Source organism: Ranitomeya imitator, chromosome 1 (assembly GCF_032444005.1).
Source record: "Ranitomeya imitator isolate aRanImi1 chromosome 1, aRanImi1.pri, whole genome shotgun sequence".
Taxonomy (NCBI): domain Eukaryota; kingdom Metazoa; phylum Chordata; class Amphibia; order Anura; family Dendrobatidae; genus Ranitomeya; species Ranitomeya imitator.
The window spans coordinates 855,816,296-855,837,904 of NC_091282.1; the positions used below are offsets into that span (position 1 = coordinate 855,816,296).

The 21,609-nt window shown below is 40.6% G+C and overlaps 1 protein-coding gene across 1 annotated transcript in view; it reads right to left on the bottom strand.

The window, feature by feature from the left end:
- UNC13A (unc-13 homolog A) overlaps positions 1-21,609 on the bottom strand; it is a 381,474-nt gene that overhangs the window by 242,883 nt on the left and 116,982 nt on the right. Inside the window, exons 13-17 of the mRNA XM_069741790.1 lie at positions 15,979-16,031; positions 9,481-9,559; positions 8,558-8,629; positions 8,253-8,472; positions 4,518-4,745 (exon numbers count right to left, since the gene is read on the bottom strand). Coding sequence (XP_069597891.1) covers positions 4,518-4,745; positions 8,253-8,472; positions 8,558-8,629; positions 9,481-9,559; positions 15,979-16,031 — 652 coding nt within the window. The remainder of the gene's footprint in view (positions 1-4,517; positions 4,746-8,252; positions 8,473-8,557; positions 8,630-9,480; positions 9,560-15,978; positions 16,032-21,609) is intronic.

Genomic DNA, 21,609 nt, shown 5'->3' on the forward strand with positions numbered 1-21,609 from the left:
GGAAAGTAGACCCCTTAAGGAACTTATCTAGATGTGTGGTGAGCACTTTGACCCACCAAGTGCTTCACAGAAGTTTATAATGTAGAACCGTAAAAATAAAAAATCATATTTTTTCACAAAAATTAACTTTCGGCCCCCAATTTTTTATTTTCCCAAGGGTAAGAGAAGAAATTGGACCCCAAAAGTTGTTGTACAATTTGTCCTGAGTACGCTGATACCCCATATGTTGGGGTAAACCACTGTTTGGGCGGATGGGAGAGCTCGGAAGGGAAGGAGCGCTGTTTGACTTTTCAATGCAAAATTGACAGGAATTGAGATGGGACGCCATGTTGCGTTTGGAGAGCCACTGATGTGCCTAAACATTGAAACCCCCCACAAGTGACACCATTTTGGAAAGTAGACCCCCTAAGGAACTTATCTAGAGGTGTGGTGAGCACTTTGACCCACCAAGTGCTTCACAGAAGTTTATAATGCAGAGCCGTAAAAATAAAACAAAAAATTTTTCCCACATAAATTATTTTTTTAGCCCCCAGTTTTGTATTTTCCCGAGGGTAACAGGAGAAAGTGGACCCCAAAATTTGTTGCCCAATTTGTCCTGAGTGCGATGATACACCATATGTGGGGGGAACCACTGTTTGGGCGCATGGGAGGGTTCGAAAGGGAAGGAGTTCCATTTGAATGCAGACTTAGATGGAATGGTCTGCAGGTGTCACATTGCGTTTGCAAAGCCCCTAATGTACCTAAACAGTAGAAACCCCCCACAAGTGACACCATTTTGGAAAGTAGACCCCCTAAGGAACTTATCTACATGTGTGGTGAGCACTTTGACCCACCAAGGGCTTCACAGAAGTTTATAATGGAGAGCCGTAAAAATAAAACAAAAATTTTTTCCCACAAAAATTATTTTTTAGCCCCCAGTTTTGTATTTTCCCGAGGGTAACAGGAGAAATTGGACCCCAAAATTTGTTGTCCAATTTGTTCTAAGTGCGCTGATACCCCATATGTGGGGGGGAACCACTGTTTGGGCGCATGGGAGGGCTCGGAAGGGAAGGAGCTCCATTTGGAATGCAGGCTTAGATGGAATGGTCTGCAGGTGTCACATTGCATTTGCAGAGCCCCTAATGTACCGAAACAGTAGAAACCCCCCACAAGTGACACCATTTTGGAAACTAGACCCCCTAAGGAACTCATCTAGATGTGTTGTGAGAGCTTTGAACCCCCAAGTGTTTCACTACAGTTTGTAACGCAGAGCCGTGAAAATTGAAAAAAAAAATCTTTCCCCCAAAAATTATTTTTTAGCCCCCAGTTTTGTATTTTCCCGAGGGTAAGAGGAGAAATTTGACCCCAAAAGTTGTTGTCCAATTTGTCCTGAGTACGCTAATACCCCATATGTTGGGGGGAACCACCGTTTGGGCGCATGGGAGGGCTCGGAAGGGAAGGAGTGCCATTTGGAATGCAGACTTAGATGGAATGGTCTGCAGGCGTCACATTGCGTTTGCAGAACCCCTAATGTACCTAAACAGTAGAAATCCCCCACAAGTGACCCCATATTGGAAACTAGACCCCCATGGAACTTATCTAGATGTGTTGTGAGAACTTTGAACCCCCAAGTGTTTCTCTACAGTTTATAACGCAGAGCCGTGAAAATAAAAAATCCTTTTTTTTCCCACAAAAATTATTTTTTAGCCCCCAGTTTTGTATTTTCCCAAGGGTAACAGGAGAAATTGGACCCCAAAAGTTGTTGTCCAATTTGTCCTGAGTATGCTGATACCCCATATGTTGGGGTAAACCCCTGTTTGGGCACACGGGAGAGCTCGGAAGGGAAGAAGCACTGTTTTACTTTTTCAACGCAGAATTGGCTGGAATTGAGATCGGACGCCATGTCGCGTTTGGAGAGCCCCTGATGTGCCTAAACAGTGGAAACCCCCCAATTATAACTGAAACCCTAATCCAAACACACCCCTAACCCTAATCCCAACAGTAACCCTAACCACACCTCTAACCCTGACACACACCTAACCCTAATCCCAACCCTATTCCCAACTGTAAATATAATCTAAACCCTAACCGTAACTTTAGCCCCAACCCTAACTGTAGCCTTAACCCTAGCCCCAACCCTAACTTTAGCCCCAACCCAAACTGTAGCCCTAACCCTAGCCCTAACCATAGCCCTAACCCTAACTTTAGCCCCAACCCTAACTGTAGCCTTAACCCTAGCCCTAACCATAGCCCTAACCCTAGCCCTAGCCCTAACCCTAGCCCTAACCCTAGCCCTAGCCCTAACCATAGCCCTAACCCTAGCCCTAACCCTAGCCCTAACCCTAGCCCAAACCCTAACCCTAGCCCTAGCCCTAACCCTAGCCCTAATGGAAAAATGGAAATAAATACATTTTTTTAATTTTTCCCTAACTAAGGGGGTGATGAAGGGGGGTTTGATTTACTTTTATAGCGGGTTTTTTAGCGGATTTTTATGATTGGCAGCCGTCACACACTGAAAGACGCTTTTTATTGCAAAAAATATTTTTTGCGTTACCACATTTTGAGAGCTATAATGTTTCCATATTTTGGTTCACAGAGTCATGTGAGGTCTTGTTTTTTGCGGGACGAGTTGACGTTTTTATTGGTAACATTTTCGGGCACGTTACATTTTTTGATCGCTTTTTATTCCGATTTTTGCGAGGCAGAATGACCAAAAACCAGCTATTCATGAATTTCTTTTGGGGGAGGCGTTTATACCGTTCCGCGTTTGGTAAAATTGATAAAGCAGTTTTATTCTTCGGGTCAGTACGATTACAGCGACACCTCATTTATATCATTTTTTTATGTTTTGGCGCTTTTATACGATGAAAACTATTTTATAGAAAAAATAATTATTTTTGCATCGCTTTATTCTCAGGACTATAACTTTTTTTTTTTTTTGCTGATGATGCTGTATGGCAGCTCGTTTTTTGCGGGACAAGATGACGCTTTCAGCGGTATCATGGTTATTTATATCTGTCTTTTTGATCGCGTGTTATTCCACTTTTTGTTCGGCGGTATGATAATAAAGCGTTGTTTTTTGCCTCGTTTTTTTTTTCTTACGGTGTTTACTGAAGGGGTTAACTAGTGGGCCAGTTTTATAGGTCGGGCCGTTACGGACGCGGCGATACTAAATATGTGTACTTTTATTGTTTTTTTTTTTATTTAGATAAAGAAATGTATTTAGGGGAATAACATTTTTTTTTTTTTTTTTCATTATTTAGGAATATTTTTTTTTTTTTTTTTTTTTACACATTTTGAATTTTTTTTTTTTACTTTTTTACATTGCCCCAGGGGGGGACATCACAGATCAGTGATCTGACAGTGTGCACAGCACTCTGTCAGATCACTGATCTGACATGCAGCACTGCAGGCTTCACAGTGCCTGCTCTGAGCAGGCTCTGTGAAGCCACCTCCCTCCCTGCAGGACCCGGATCCGCGGCCATCTTGGATCCGGGGCTGGAGGAAGCAGGGAGGGAGGTGAGACCCTCGCAGCAACGCGATCACATCGCGTTTCTGCGGGGGTCTCAGGGAAGCCCGCAGGGAGCCCCCTCCCTGCGGGAAGCTTCCCTATACCGCCGGCACATCGCGATCATCTTTGATCGCGGTGTGCCAGGGGTTAATGTGCCGGGGGCGGTCCGTGACCGCTCCTGGCACATAGTGCCGGATGTCAGCTGCGATAAACAGCTGACACCCGGCCGCGATCGGCGGCGCTCCCCCCGTGAGCGCCGCCGATCGCGCTGGACGTACTATCCCGTCCATGGTCATGGGGGCCCACCCCACCTCGACGGAATAGTACGTACCATGTCAGAAAGGGGTTAATGATCAGTGTTGTAGTATTCAGTCACTATGTGGTGGTAAAATGTGATCTGGTCACAGTGTGGTGGTATTTGTTCCTTGTATATGTTATTATTCGGTCACTGTTGGGTTGTAATATGTGGTCTGCTCATGGTGTGGCGGTATTTGTTCAATGTATGGGGTGGTAATATGTGGTCTGGTCACAGTGTGGTCATATTTGTCCCTGTATGTGGTATTATTCGGTTACTATGTAGTGGTAATATGTGATCTGGTCATGGTGTGGTGATATTTGTCCCTTGTATATGGTATTTGTTCACTTTGTGGTGGTGATATGTGGACTGGTCATGGTGTGGCAGTATTTGTTCCTTGTATGTCATATTATTCGGTCAGCTACAGCGCGGACTTCCTCTTCATGGTTATTTTCTCCAAAGGCGGAGACAGTGATGATTGGGCGCCGGACATCACGTGTTATTTCGCCGAATCACAGCCCTGGGACCACGAGTGCTGATAACGCTGGAACGGCGCCTGCACGGGAGGGGAGTATAGGTTTATTTATTTTATCAGGGCCAAACATTTTGTTTACAAATGAGTTGTCCTAGCAGGGGACAACTCCTTAAAGATACCTTTTAAGCATTTTCTCCACATTTTGAAATTTACTATTTTGTGTCTATTTCCTACATTCATTACCTAACCTTATTTACCAGTGATGCTGATCTTTGCTGACCACTTTGAGGTCCCATCCAGCACACTCTGCTTCACAGCTTTGATTTGATGTGCATGTGTGGCTTTAACAACTCCAAAGACTTCTTGAATTAGCTCAAATATCTCTGGTTTGTTCCTTTCACGGATTTTCATCCGATCTTTGAGAACCATGATAATATTAAGAGTACGGTCTTCAGCTCCATGTTTGGAGCTCTTTTCAGCTGCCCCTGTTGGGAAAAACGCAAAAACGTTATTTTACTTTGAGACTTTTGATGTAGAATATATTTTTTTGTTGTGAAAAGATCTAGGAATGCAAGTTTAGATATCTCTAGAGTGACTTGGATAGCTCCAGAGATGCTATGTAGTGGTCATCAGGTCAGAATCTTCCTTGATTTTTCTCTGGCCACGCAAAAAAAAAACAACAGATTTTGTCTTGGAATTCAAGAGGCTTCAATAGAAGAGATGGGAGTGCTGAAGTATTGATACATGAGACGCATCTGTTAAAAAAACAAAACTATGCTTTCAATATCGAAAATATTTTTCACATTTTGGAATCAAATAAGCGAAATGGAATATGAGAGATATCCGCTGGGATCTTTCATGCCCCTCAACTCCTTTATAAGGATACAGTTGTTTTTTTTTCAGTCTTTTATCAAATGTGTTCTCTTTGAAAGGAGAAGATTTTGATATTTACAGCTTTCATCTACATTATGTTCAAAGCTTAAAATTCATTTTATTAAGGGGTACAATATTTACCCAACATACTGTAGATTACATAATGTGTTCAATGACACAAAAAGAGATATTTTGGTTATTTATTAACCTAATAATGATTGTGTATCCACTAAAGAAGGACTTCTTAAAATCGTTCTACTTGGACTTAAAGAAAATGGCGATGCCTGGACCCACCACTAATTAACTCAATTATTTTGCAAAATCAAAGGTGCATAGAGTAGACAGATTATTTTGTCGCAAATTAAAAGTTTTAAAAACATTTTACACTTTTAAGGTTGTCTTTTGTTGTCAAGTTACTTTACTGATTTGAACACCAATGTGACTTTTCCAGATGTTTTAAACTGATTCATGAACTTTTTAAAAAGTCTCAAAATTTGGACTCTTATCCTTCCCTGGAGTGATTTCCTCTATGCCAGTTGCCACAATTTTGCTAAAAAGTCGTAAAACAGATCAAGGACAAAAAAAAAAAAAAAAGTTTTTTGATTTTGCACAAAATTCACGAAGCGCATGCGGTGTTTTGAAAAATTTGATGCAAAAAAAGCCAATGAATACCACAAGACACAAAACAAAAGTGACTTAAAAATTGCAAATGATAACGAATCGGGAGGCTTAGCTTTTTCAAAATGGATATGCCACATGATAACTGCAGACTTTTAGCCAATTAAGTTTAGGTATATTACACCTTATGTGAAATCTTGTTGATTTATACATACAAGGTCTTAAATTATTCATCAGATATTTTATTTTCATCTTTCTTTTTCACCTCTCTCTATTTCTCATCTATGTGTGCATTTTACATGTTAGATATTTTATGTTCTTCTTTCTTTTTCACCTCTCTATTTATCATCTACGTGTTCATTTTATAGGTTTCTTTGTGATGAAAAAGTATAGTTACACAAGACTTTTTTTTTTTATTCACAGTTTTGCTACATTTTTTGCCACAATTGTCACAGCAAAAATGTTGCAGTGTTGCCACAATTGTGAAAATTGCAGCAAAAAATGCAACAAAACGGCGAAAAAAGTATCATGTGAATATACTCTTATGTGTGTGCCTATGAGGCTCCTAGGAAGGAATGAAGTCAGGATTTTAGGATGTATGTTGCTGTTGCTGTAGTTGATGAGGACAAATCTGTGCACAAGTCATTCAGTAGTAATACAGTCATGGCCAAAAGTATTGACACCCCTGCAATTCTGTCAGATAATACTAATTTTCTTCCTGAAAATGATTGCAAACACAAATTATTTGGTATTATTATCTTCATTTAATTTGTCTTAAATGAAAAAACACAAAAGAGAATGAAGCAAAAAGCAAAACATTGATCATTTCACACAAAACTCCAAAAATGGGCCAGACAAAAGTATTGGCACCCTCAGCCTAATACTTGGTTGCACAACCTTTAGCCAAAATAACAGCGACCAACCGCTTCCGGTAACCATCAATGAGTTTCTTACAATGCTCTGCTGGAATTTTAGACCATTCTTCTTTGGGAAACTGCCCCAGGTCCCTGATATTTGAAGGGTGCCTTCTCCTAACTGCCATTTTTAGATCTCTCCACAGGTGTTCTATGGGATTCAGGTCTGGACTCATTGCTGGCCACCTTAGAAGTCTCCAGTGCTTTCTCTCAAACCATTTTCTAGTGCTTTTTGAAGGGTGTTTTGGGTCATTGTCCTGGTGGAAGACCCATGACCTCTGAGGGAGACCCAGCTTTCTCACACTGGGCCCTACATTATGCTGCAAAATTTGTTGGTAGTCTTCAGACTTCATAAGCCATGCACACGGTCAAGCAGTCCAGTGCCAAAGGCAGCAAAGCAACCCCAAAACATCAGGGAACCTCCACCATGTTTGACGGTAGGGACCATGTTCTTTTCTTTGAATGCCTCTTTTTTTCTCCTGTAAACTCTATGTTGATGCCTTTGCCCAAAAAGCTCTACTTTTGTCTCATCTGACCAGAGAACATTCTTCCAAAACATTTTAGGCTTTTTCAGGTAAGTTTTGGCAAACTCCAGCCTGGCTTTTTTATGTCTTGGGGTAAGAAGTGGGGTCTTCCTGGGTCTCCTACCATACAGTCCCTCTTCATTCAGATGCCGACGGATAGTACGGGTTGACACTGTTGTACCCTCGGACTACAGGGCAGCTTGAACTTGTTTGGATGTTAGTCTAGGTTCTTTATCCAACATCCGCACAATCTTGCGTTGAAATATCTTGTCAATTTTTCTTTTCCGTCCACATCTAGGGAGGTTAGCCACAGTGCCATGGGCTTTAAACTTCTTGATGACACTGCGCATGGTAGACACAGGAACATTCAGGTCTTTGGAGATGGACTTGTAGCCTTGAGATTGCTCATGCTTTCTCACAATTTGGTTTCTCAAGTCCTCAGACAGTTCTTTGGTCTTCTTTATTTTCTCTATGCTCAATGTGGTACACACAAGGACACAGGACAGAGGTTGAGTCAACTTTAATCCATGTCAACTGGCTGCAAGTGTGATTTAGTTATTGCCAACACCTGTTAGGTGCCACAGGTAAGTTACAGGTGCTGTTAATTACACAAATTAGGGAAGCATCACATGATTTTTTGAACAGTGCCAATACTTTTGTCCACCCCCTTTTTTATGTTTGGTGTGGAATTATATCCAATTTGGCTTTAGGACAATTCTTTTTGTGTTTTTTCATTTAAGACAAATTAAATGAAGATAATAATATCAAATAATTTGTGTTTGCAATCATTTTCAGGAAGAAAGAGTATTATCTGACAGAATTGCAAGGGTGTCAATACTTTTGGCCATGACTGTAGATGACAAGTGGCACATTCTCAGCCAATTTTTCTTTAGACTTATTATTAGACTTACTTTGGTTAACCAAATATTTAGCGAGCAATTAAACCCGCGACTACTGGTATCTGCAAGCCTCATACAAGACAATTACGGTTACTTGCAGATGTGATCTAGAAGGGTGCGGAGAGTACAGATAGAATCCAGTTTACACACAAACAAATTCTTACTTTGCAAACAGTCGGCATTCAAGAGGTCCTGACATTTTTCATGGCACTTGACTCCACATTCTGTACAGCGCATACCCTGCCGGGCAATACCCCACAAGAGCCCTTCACACTCATAACAGTAGGTGGGAGTTGTGGCAGTCCACACCTCAAAGTTGTGAGGTGTAGTGCTGGAGATTGGGTATATTAAAGCTTGAAGGGCCTTCTTGTAAACATGGTTTTTCTGAAAATATCATAGAATATAGTGAAGTGAGTGTAAAGCAAATTTCCTTTTGACACTTCATTTAGTTTACAATTCTAGTACTTACTAGCTCTTCATTGTTTAAAGTGCTTGTTGCAAGCGCAGATGTTATGCCTGCTTTGCGGGATTGGACCAGGGACTGAGGGAAAAAATATGATGTGAGTTCCTTTGTATGAAAATACCTTGGTTAAAGGGAAAAAAAATGGCAACATTAATCAGTTCTTCAAGGGAATCTGTCTACCGGATCTGAGAGCAGCATCATGTAGAGACACAGACCCTGATTCCAGTGATGTCACTTACTGGGCTTGATAAAATCAGGAGGAGATCATCACTAGAGGACTAGTAAACCTGCTGCAATGTAAGCCTCCATATTCATACATCTACGTCCCCACCACTGACTATTAGATTTCTGCCTATGCACAGTGTACCCAGGAAACTGTTAATCACAGGTGTGGGCATGGTTACACATAACTCAGCATTCAGAGAACTGGTAGATCTGTAGCAGAGAAAAGAGTGACTTTATGAACAAAATACAACGTGCAGACCAGAAAGTGGTACATCAGTGGAATCAGGGTATCTGCCCCTACATCAAGCTGCTCTCAGGTAGGGTAGCAAAAATAGACTCCTTTCAATCCTATTGTGAATTTGAAAAAAAAAGAAAAAAAGCTTGAAATTTGGGAACACATAATGGATAGAAGACATACTGTTAAATTCGGGGACAGAGAGATGTGAAAAATGTTTGTATTTCATATTTTAGAATACAAAATGAGTGACCACTGATGTAAAATCCAACATGTCCCTATGAATACTATATTACACTTTTTACTGGAAAGGGTAACGTGTGTTGATCAAGATATACGCATGTCTATTCGGCGTGTTACTTACCATTGCCTTTAGAAAGGAGGAATGCATGAAATACAACATTAAAGGGTTAGTCAACAATTCGAGACTTCAAAAAAGTTGAAAATATCTGGTTTAAAGGTTACTCACCAGGTCACTAACTAGAGGTATGGGTTTTCTTTTCCGAATGTCTGGCATACTGTCAATGATAATAAGACCACCAGCCGGCCTGATAAAGATATATGTGATAAGTAATAGTGACTGATAGTGACCAGGATGCCTACTGTAAGGCTTAGGAGACAAAATGTTAAAGGGAATCTATCAGCAGGTTTTCGCTATATAATCTGAAAGCGCTATAAAATAGAAGCAGAGACCCTGATTACAGTGACGTGTCACTAACTGGGCTGTGATTTGCTTTTTCAATATAATCAGTGTTTTTTAGCCGGTCCAACCCCCCTCAGCACTGACTAGCAGCTCTCTCTCACTATACAATGTAGACAGAAAGCTGCGGTGAGGCCGAGGTTATAAGCAGATCTACAACTGAGCTCTGCGAGATCTGCAGCAGAGAAAACTATGGCTGTATCATAACTGCTGCGTGCAGTAAAGTAAGTGATACATCGCTGGAATCAGGGTCTATCTCATGCTGCTGCCAGATTACATAGCAAAAACCTGCTGATAGATTCCCTTTAATAACATGAGGAGACAACTTTCTGCCAGGCAGACTGCCCTGAGAAAAACTTTGAGAAATAAATCAGTTTCTCAGGATCTCAATAGAACAAAACATAAATGATACAATTATTTTAACTCTGCAGATAGTACAAAGGGGAAAAGCTTTAGAAAACTATAGTCACGCATACACCTACAGTACACTTAATGCTTAATCTCATTTTTAAACTGTTCAATGTACATGCTTCCTATATGCTAACTAACTTAACCAGATCAGAGACGACCACTGTACCGGACGGCACTGTAGGTGAGTATAATAAAAGCGAGCGGATTGGGGACATATAAACAGCATTGTAGAATGCCGTATATTAGGGCTTACAGGTGCCACCCTACTGTATATTGGAAAAACCTGGTGATAAGGTTCCCTGCCAATTAAAAAAACTATATATTGACCTACATGGAAAGTAGCTACAAAGCGATTGCTCTGGTGGATGTGACACATTTGCAATTTACATACTGTCGGCTGCCCATAATTATTTATGGGACCAGTCAAGGGAATAAATGTGTAGAGAGCGGTATGAGAAACTATCAATTGGGATGGAGCTGGATTGGTCCACAGCAAAGGAGAGAGTGTAAGCGATGCTGTGCGTAAGTGTTTTGGGTTTGAGGTCTGGTTTGCCATCCGTATTTTGGGGGGACGTATTTTTTATGGATCTTTTCTTCATTTTAAGATCTGATTTGGTCTTTGTTGTGGAGCCCTGTCTTAGGTTTGTACTTATTTTCTGGCCTAATTTAGGGTCTTGATATATTTTGTGAGCTGGACTGGGGTCTAGATTTATTTTGGGACTATATGCATTACTGGTTCTGGAAGGAAGCATTCACTGATTCTGGATCCTGTATACAGTGGGTACGGAAAGTATTCAGACCCCTTTACATTTTTCACTCTTTGTGTCATTGCAGCCATTTGGTAAATTCGAAAAAGTTCTTTCTTTCACATTAATATACACTCTGCACCCCATCTTGACTGAAAAAAAAAGAAATGTAGTAATTTTTGCAAATGTAATAAAAAAGAAAAAACTGAAATATCACATGGTCATAAGTTGGGTTGAGCGACTTTTACTTTTTTAGGGTCGAGTCGGGTTCAGCGAAACCCGACTATCTCTAAAGTCGAGTCGAGTGAAATCGGCCGATTATGGCGAAAAGTCGGGGATCGACCGAAACACGAAACCCAATGCAAAGTCAATGGGAAGTTTTTATTTTTTTTTATTTTTGTTTTATTTTTTTATTTTCTCTCCCTCTCCCTCTGCCTCTCTCTCTCTCTCTCTCTCTCCTCCGTCCCTGAACAGAAAAGCTGGTGCTACACATTGCAAACCGCTACTGCACACAATCGACAAGATGACGATAGGCGTCCACGCCCCTAAGACCTATGTTATCACTCTGCCCACGCTCCTTCATTGGCTGAAAAAATGGCGCCAAGCGCGTCATACGAAACGCGACTTTGGCGCGAAAGTCGCGTACCGCATGGCCAACCCCACACAGGGAACGGGTCGGGTTTCTGAAACCCAACTTTGCCAAAAGTCGGCGACTTTTGAAAATGAACGATCCGTTTCGCTCAACCCTAGTCATAAGTATTCAGACCCTTTGCTCAGACACTGATATTTAAGTCACATGCTGTTCATTTCCTTGTGATCCTCCTTGAGATGGTTCTACTCCTTCATTGGACACTAACTGTGTTTAATTGAACTAATAGGACTTCATTTGGAAAGGCACACACCTGTCTATATAAGACCCCACAGCTCACAGTGCATGTCAGACCAAATGAGAATCATGAGGTCAAAGGAACTGGCCAAGGAGCTCAGAGACAGAATTGTGGCAAGGAACAGATCTGACCAAGGTTACAATAGAATTTCTGCAGTACTCAAGGTTCCTAAGAGCACAGTAGCCTCCATAATCCTTAAATGAAAGAAGTTTGGGATCACCAGAAGTCTTCCTAGACCTGGCCGTCCAGCCAAACTGAGCAATAGTGGGAGAAGACCCTTGGTGAGAGAGGTAAAGAAGAACCTTAAGATCACTGTGGCTGAGCTCCAGAGATGCAGTAGGGAGATGGGAGAAAGTTCCACAAGGTCAACTATCACTGCAGCCCTCCACCAGCTGGGCCTTTATGGCAGAGTGGCCCGACGGCAAGACATATGAAAGCCCGCATAGAGTTTGCTAAAAACCACATGACTCCCAAACTATGAGAAACAAGATTCTCTGGTCTGATGAGATGAAGATAGACCTTTTTGGTGATAATTCTAAGCAGTATGTGTGGAGAAAACCAGGCACTGCTCATCACCTGCCCAATACAATCCCAACAGTGAAACATGGTGGTGGCAGCATCATGCTATGTGGGTGTTTTTCAGCTGCAGGGACAGGACAACTGGTTGTCATTGAAGGAAACACGAATGCGGCCAAGTACAGAGATATCCTGGATGAAAACCTCTTCCATAGTGCTCTGGACCACAGACTTGGCCGAAGGTTCACCTTCCAACAAGACAATAACCCTAAGCACACAGCTAAAATAACAAAGGAGTGGCTTCAGAACAACTCTGTGACCATTCTTGACTGGCCCAGCCAGAGCCCTGACCTAAACCCAATTAAGCATCTCTGGAGGGACCTGAAAATGGCTGTCCACTAACGTTCACCATCCAACCTGACGGAACTGGAGAAGAACTGCAAGGAAGAATGGCAGGGGATCCCCAAATCCAGGTGTGAAAAACTTGTTGCATCATTCCCAAGAAGACTCAAGGCTGTACTAGCTCAAAAGGCTGCTTCAACTCAATACTGAGCAAAGGGTCTGAATACTTATGACCATGTGATATTTCAGTTTTTCTTTTGTTAATACATTTGCCAAAATTACTGCATTAATGAGAAAAAAATGAACTTTTTTGAATTTACCAAATGGCTCCAATGAAACAAAAAGTGAAAAACTTAAAGGGGTCTGAATTCTTTCCGTACCCACTTTATGTTAAGAAATGTATACTACCACACCAGCTCAGAGATCAAATAAGTCACCGAAAAAAGTGAACACAAACGTCCAAAATAAATAATATGTCTTCTTACAACATAGACAGATGAAAGTAAAAATAGATATAAAAAGGTTCCTCACAGAGAGTACATGTATCATGGTCAGATAGCAACAGGTATGTAATTATTATGAGAATTATTATTGGCATAAACCCAGAAATAGCAGGAGTGAAACACTGGGTGGAGGGACATGGTGATGGTCTGTTTCTACCTCAATTACTATTTGATATGCTGGACCATATCAAGTATTTGTATGTTTAGTGTTAGGGTACCAGGGTGGTCTTATACTTATTGATGGATGGAAACCTGTACACTGTTGTAAAGACATTACCTGGATTCTCAGAATAATTGCATACCTATTGCTATTGGACCACCACACATGTACCCTCTGTTAGGTACCTTTTTATACCTATTTTTACTTTTCACTTGTCTATATTCTAATAAAGAAATATTGAGAAATACTGAGCTAGCGTGGGGGTATATATTAACAAGTGCCATACAATATTACCTTCTGTTCATAGTTGGACTACTATATGTTGACTAATGTTAAGAAAAAAAAGTTAGGGGGTTACAGTGTCTGAATATGATGTACTTGTTTGTTGGAAGACTAAAGGGATAATTCACACTTCAGTGATTTTTCACTTATGCAGAAAAAAGGTCCGAGTTGCATCATTTCGTTTGTTATCAGAGTTTGGTTCGTATGTCAGCTGTTCCCACCAGAGTTTGGTCAGAGTTTCTTCAGTTTTTCTCAGATGAAAAAATTGATGAAGGTTTCTCAAGCTTCTCCTATCAAACAGCCCGTGAAAAATGAACAGCACATAGATGGAATTTGAGTGTTGTCCAACTTTTTCACAGGTCCATAGGCTTACCTTGGTGACTTTGATCCAACCAGATGGATTAATACCAGATTGACCAGATACACTGGTTTGTGAAAGTATTCACCACCCTGGCATTTTTCATGTTTTGCTACTTCACAATCTGGAATTTCACTTTTTTTGAGGGTTTGCATCAGTCCATATAAAGAACATGCCTACAACTGTGACCATTTATTTTTCTTTTTTTGTGAAACAAACAACAAATAGCACAAAATAACTGAAAACTTCAGTGTGCATAACTATTTACCCCTTAAATCAGTACTTTTTAGAGCCTCCTGTTGCTGTAATTACAGCAGCAAGTTGCTTTGGATAAGTTTCTATGAGCTTGTTATTGCCACATCTTGGCACTTGGATTTTTGCCCATTCTTCAAAGCAAAACTGCATCAGCTCCTTCATGTTAGATGGTTTCCTCTGGTGAACTGCAATCTTCAAATCAGACAGGAGATTCTCATTTGTATTATGTTCTGGGCTTAAACTACCTGAGTGTTGCTTTAGCAGCATGCTTCGGGCTCATTGTTTTGTTGGAAGGTGAACCCCAATCCCAGTCTCAAATCACTGACAAACTAAAACAGGTTTTGCTTAAGAATATCTCAGTATTTCGCACCATCCATCTTCCCCCCGACTTGGGCCATTTTCCCCGACCCTGCTGCTGAAAAACATCCTCAAAGCATGATGCTGCCACCACCATGTTTCACTGTGAGAATGGTGTTCTTAGGGTGATGAGCTGTGTTAGCTTGTCACCAGACACAGAGTTTACCTTGGTGGCCAAAAAGTTAAATATTGGTCTCACCTGACCACAGCACCTTCCTTCATACTTTTGTCTCCCACATGTCTTTATGCAAACTCAAAACAAGCCTCACAATTTGTATGTGTAAGTAAAGGCTTTTTTCTGCCCACTCTTCTATAAAGACCGCCTCTTTGGAGTGTACGGCTTATCGTGTTCATGTGAACAGATACTCCAGTCTCTGTTTGGGAACTCTGCAGCTCCTTCAGGGTTACCTTTGGTCTCTGTGCTGCCTCTCTGATTAATTCCCTCCTTGCCCAGGCTGAGAGGTTTTGTGGGCAGCCCTCTCTTGGCAGGTTTGTTGTGGTACCATGTTCTTTCCATTAGCTGATAATGGATTTCATAGTGCTCCAGGGGATCATCAGAGATTGGGATATTTTTCATAACCCAACTGTGACTTGTACTTTTCAACAACATTGTTCCTGACTTGCTTGGAGATCTCCTTGGTCTTCATGGTGTTGTTTGGTTAGTGGTGCCTCTTGCTTAATGGTGTTGCAGCCTCTGTGGCCTTCCAGAAAAGGTAAAGTGTATATATTGACAGAACATGTGACACTTAGATTGCACACAGGTGGACTTTCTTTCACTAAGCATGTGACTTATGAAGGTAATTGCTTGCACCATACATTTTTAGGGACTTCATCGCAAAGGGGTAAATACATATGCACATGCCAATTTTTAGTTATTTGATCCCATAAATTTAATTTATGCTTATATTTTTATCACTTCACATCAACAACTTACACTATTTAGTGCTGATTCATCACACACAAATCGGATTACCAAAATATTTAAACACAAGCTGTAATGTAACAAAATAGGTACAAATCCAAGGGGGGTGAATGCTTTCGCAAGCTACTGTAGTTCATTAAGAACTGTTATCATACAGATAAAAAGTGATCGGTAATAGTTGTTATGAATCCTGACCACATTAAAGCCAAGCTTATTAAGTATAGAAAAAAGGTATAGACAAAACGTCATAAAAAGCGCAAATTGTAGTGTCGATAGTACACGTGACACTATTTTATTATTGTTGGCAGCCTTATTATTGCTGTATAAGACCGGTAAGTGGGGGATCAGCAAGCTGAAAGCGATTATACCATATGCTGTCTGAAGATGATATTTGGGTGAACGTTAGAAAACCTGAATGACACAGAAAGCAGATGAACTTCAATGGACTAATCTTTCACATCACTTTAGATACATATGAGAACTATAGTTACAAGCTAACAATGAGGAATAACACAGGATGTCACATACCCATCTTTAAACCACAGAGACTTTGACATTTCCCCACTGCCTTCACCTCTGGCCTAAGAGAAAAACATGAACAAAAATAAATATTTGAGCTCACGACAAATTTATGTATTTCGCAATCAAAACAAACTTTTATTTGTTTCCCGTATTCTATAAAACTTCACATACATTTTATTGGCTCATATCAGTCCCTGACCTGGTAAATTGTCATCTTTTATGAAAGCTCTGATGAACATTGCAGAATAGTTTGCATAGGGGTTACACTGGAGCATGCAAAGTTTCCGCACTATCGAGAAATGGGCTCTCGTTTATTACGGAAATATTCTAGCAATGCTTCTAATGTAACAAATCATTTGTAATGCAAAGGAATGGCTCATATTATGGACATAAGCACAGAAGATAATGTATACAGTATAAATAATAGGTAACAATGTTCTTTTGATGCATTTCAAATGAAAATTAGAAAAAAAAATAGAAAAGATTAAACGTTCTAATTCATTTTAATTAGGCAAGCTGTCTTATTAAAGTAATGGTCAAGTAATGCCAACTCCACCACAGCCTCCAAACACAGGGAGGGGAAGAATCAAAACCAAAGCAAATTTTGATCAGACTAAAACTTCAAATTAGTACTGAACTTTTCACTTTGGAAAACCTTTCTCAAAAGCATTGTCCACTATTTAAAGGGAACCTGTCACCTGAATTTGGCGGGACCGGTTTTCGGTCATATGGGCGGAGTTTTTGTGTATTTGATTCACCCTTTCCTTACCCGCTGGCTGCATGCTGGCCGCAATATTGGATTGAAGTTCATTCTATGTCCTCCGTAGTACACGCCTGCGCAAGGTGCAATCAAAGACCCGAAAACTCCGCCCATATGACCGAAAACCTGTCCTCCCAAATTCAGGTGACAGGTTCCCTTTAACAACCTTTTCTGAATGGCGCCGGGAGGGTGGAAAAATCCAAGAAATTTAAACTCGCCTCCTGGACGGATGTCTTCCACTCAGATGAAACGGGAAGGCTGCAGCCGATCAGCAACTGTTGTTTGGCTGCAGTGGTATAGATTGTAAGCCTGCGAGGGTCCTCTTATCCTTTGTCAGCCTGTTTTCTTATTTCATGCATGTAATATGTATGTGTAGCACCATGGAATTAATGGTGCTTTAAAAATAAATAATAATAACAATTAAATAATAATTGTAGCCATGCGACTCCGAACCGGATATTGATGGCAGCAGAATGTTGAGGGACACAATGCTGAGTATAGAGGTGCACCCGTCAGGAAGGTATCAATTTTTTACCACCACCTTGGGACCATTCAATAGAGCTTGTAAAGTACTAGACAATTTTCAATAAAATATTCTAGTAAGATTAATCTATTTTTATTTGAAATTTAATAAGACAACTTTGTACCTAGTTGAATAAACCCTTTAAAGTAAACGAACGTGTTAGGCTGTAATATAATAAGCATTGTACTATTAAGAACAGTGCTTTCCCTCATCCAGGTTGTATATACTCCTATTTCCTTAGGCCTTTTTTAAAGAGGTGCAAAATAAAGCTAGTTCTTATCTATCCCTTTACATTTTGTGAGCCTAGCCCTGAGAGAGTGGAGTTTCCAGTTGTATAGGTAATATATTTGTGTAGAAACCTATATGGATGCAATCGCCATGTCATGGCAGGTGTGCCTACACAATTGATCATAATGTATACTTCACATATAAGAAATACAATGCAAGTATACAACTTGAAGTAAACCATTTAGCGTTTGCATTCATCTTAGTTGCACAGCCTAAAACATTTATGGTAAGTTCCAGTGAAGAACAATAAGACCACAAGGCTGCTGGTCATGCCTTAGACATCTTCAACTGGATTCTAATTTCAGCTTGCAGCTTCCAATGACACACTCCAACCAGAGCTCTGAGAACGTCCTCCTATTTGCCAGCATCCTAAGCACCTTTTATGATCAACAGACCTGGTACAACGTCATCGTTGTGGAGTACCACACATGATGTTGCGATAGGCCTAGTAATCATAAGAAGCGCCTGAGATGCCAGCAGGTAGGAGGATGTTCTCAGGGCTATGGTCCAGCAGCCACGGACAATAGATATGGCTATGGTCAAGAAGCCAAGGACAATAGACAGGGCCACTGAACCAGAGTCTTGGGAATCTTTCTACTCAACTCTTATTTATGAAAACCACATACAAAAGTGAAGGGATTAAAGAAAAACACACAAAACTAGACAAAAAAACAGGTACCTGTACACAGGCTGGTTTGACAACTTCTATCCTTATGAAAATAGTTCTGGCTATAACTTTAAATACTAGTTTCTAAGTTTCTACCACATATTTTGGTATTTTTGTATTTAGTCAAGCCCCTCAAATCAATTTTACACAATAATTATTAAGCTTAATGGTATATAGTTACTTGAATCACCTTTGGAGACCACCACTAAATGTGGTTCTTACGTGTGACCTTTCTAGGGAGAGGTTGGTAGGAGGGGCTAACACATTGTCCAGGTAGTTTATCTCACTTATTTTTGGGTAGAATGACTATATTGGTATTAAGGATATATTATTATATCACATGGAAGCATGATGCATATTGGAATATCTATATATTTGAGACAGACTGAATTTAATATATCCTGCTTTTTAGGGATGAGTAGGCTCATGGAAGTTTGGGTTCTGGTACTCAACCCGAACTTGAATCCAAAGTTCGGTTCGGGTGCCAGAACTGTACCCAAACTTAAACTATAACCCAAACCCCATTGAAAATAATTGAGACCCAAACTTTTGAACTTGAAAATTCTCTCTGTAATGGACTTCCCCCGGAACTCCGAACTTTACAACAGACTTTTGGGAGAAGTCCATGTTCGGCGTTTAGCATCGGGCGCTAACAGTCAGGTACGAGCCCAGAACTTTTATGTTCGGGTTCTCTCATCTCTACTGCTATTATGCACACATTTCTTCATTTCCAATTGTTAATGTTATGGGCTTGGAGAAATGCATTTGGATGTTAGGATATGCTGTGGGTGGAAATGCATGTACCCCACATCCTTTTTTCCATAATTGTTTCAATTATGAATAGGAACGTATGTATAAGATGGCCTTACACTAGGTGAGGGCCCTACAATAGAATACCAAATCATTTTAGATCCTTTTATTGGCCCATCATGTCCCTCCCTTAGTATACTATCAATACCAAATTCATTAATATGCCACCTTTTATATCTTTTGGATATTCTATATCTTTTATAACCTTTAATATACCGTGATTGTTTTTCTATTATTAATGTGCCATCTAATTATATACTACAATTAATTTTTTTCTGGAAATTATATTTTCCATTACTTTATTGGCATTATTAAGCTTTCTGATGAGACCAATGATTACACACTGGGAGAAATAAGGAGTGAGGGCCAGAGAGCTGGAAGTATTTTGATATGTCCCAATGCACTTGCAGTCATTTGCATAGATCTTCATTGACGGATATCTCAGTAATGGCAGGGTTCAGATTTCCACAAGATAATAATCAATTTACTTAGAGTAACAGCATCTCTACAGTTACACAGTACATTAAGTTATAAGTAGAAATTCCTCCTGACAATTTCCCTTTAAGGGAATGGGTGGCCTGCAGTACCAATGCATGTTATTATACTCGAGCATTATTAAGCTTAGAAAAATTAAGGCTTAGGGGTGATCTTATTACAATGTACAAATATATGACGGAACAGGACATAAATCTTCTAAATGACCGTTTTACACCTAGGCCTAAGTCAGTGAGAAGAAAGCATTCCTCAAAGTGTAGAGGCTAGAAAGTTTCATTATCATCATATACTGTGATTCTTTGCTGTAAGAGAAATGAGACTTTGGTCAATTTACTAAACAAGTTAAATGAGAGCCTGCATGCGTATGAGGGAACTAATCTGCCATATAGGGACTCGGGAATTAATTTTTCTCCTAATATGGAGTTATTAGTGTCTGCCCCATGGAGCTTTTGTCTTTCTCTGGATCAACATGTTAGGTTATAGGTAGGGATGGGTGAACCCGAACGGTAATGTTCAGTTTCTATACTGAACACCTAGTGTCCGTGCACGGACCCCGAATAAGGACTTCTTCCTAAACTCCATGTTACTGTTTGGGTTCGGCAGGGCGAACAGAGCTTGTTGAAAGACTGTCGTGCAGCCAACCAACAAGCTTTTGTAGCGTCGGCACTTCCGGCTCCAATAGGTAAAAATATTTAAAAAAAAAAGACTTGGGGTTCCCTCTATTTTTGAAAACAAGCGCAGGAAAAACAGACACCTGTAGGCTACAGCTCTCAGCTGTCTAGTTTATATTGGCTGGTTATCAAAAATAGAGGGGATCCAAAGTCTTTTTTAAAACTTTTTTATTGTTTTACATATTGCGCCGGCCAATCACAGTCAAATTTCTCATGCTACGAGCGGTGATGTTAGTAAGGTTACCACAGTTCATCGGCTATAAACTGCGATAAGCTTACTGACGTCAGCGCTCTTTGCAGCAGCCGTATTCACATGCTACTGCTGGTGTTTTTTGGACATCATGCAGAGCAGTCACAATACTGATGTCACCACTCAGCACTGCATCTGGATGTACCAAAGTTGGGAATCGTCGTGGGATGTGGGATGGATTTATGGTGGACCCCTTTGGATTATTTATTTTTTCAAAGGTAATAAATTTGTAAAAGAGGGTCGGGGAGTGTTTTGTACAATTAAAGGACTTTTATCTGTGTGTATTTATTACTTTCTACTATGGGGTTAGTAATGGGGGTGTCTTAAATAAGCCTCTCCATTACTAACCCCTGGGCTTGATGTTAGCAAACATACAGCTGACATCAACCCCAAACCATTACCATGCTTGCCAACACACCAAGGCAAGCGGGAAAAGCTGAGGCTAAGCACAAGATTTTCAGGTCTTTTTGTATAGACTTTTTAAATTCATTTGTGCCAGAAAGGCTATTTTGTGTTACTTTCCTTTGTGGTTTATGAAGCAATAAGCCACCCAAAGACTTTAATACCAAGTGTACCTGTGTCTACCTCAAGGAGCACATGTGTGAGCCGACTGTCCATAAAGGGTGTTTCGGAGGCGGGCAACGTACCAGGAACATGGGTAGTGACTGTGGACAAATCGTATGTCCTGGGTAAAGTCGGCCATAAGCCAGGAAATGACAGACAGCATGGAGGACCTGATCAATCATCTGGTGAAAGTACAGAAACATCAACAGCTGGCTCATCAGGAGACGAGTAAGCTGCTTATGCAACAGTTGCAACAACAGCAGCAGCTGCAATAACAGCAACAGTACCAACAAGACCACTTCAGACAACAGCAGCAGAGTTGCTTGCCGAGGCAGTTCGTGGGAGGCCGGAAGCCCGTTTCACAAGTCCAGGTGACAACACATACATCTGGAAGGCAGTAAGATGCGCAATGCATTAAATGATGCCAGGTGATGATGTAGAAGCATTTTTGACTATTTTTGAATGGGTAGCAGAGCGGGAGAAGCTGCCACCAAAGCAGTGGGTGGAGGTGTTGACTCCTTATCTGACTGGCAAACCCCAGAACGGTTATTATGACTTGGCCTTACAAGATGCCTGGGAATATGCTAAGTTAAAAAGACAGATATTGGC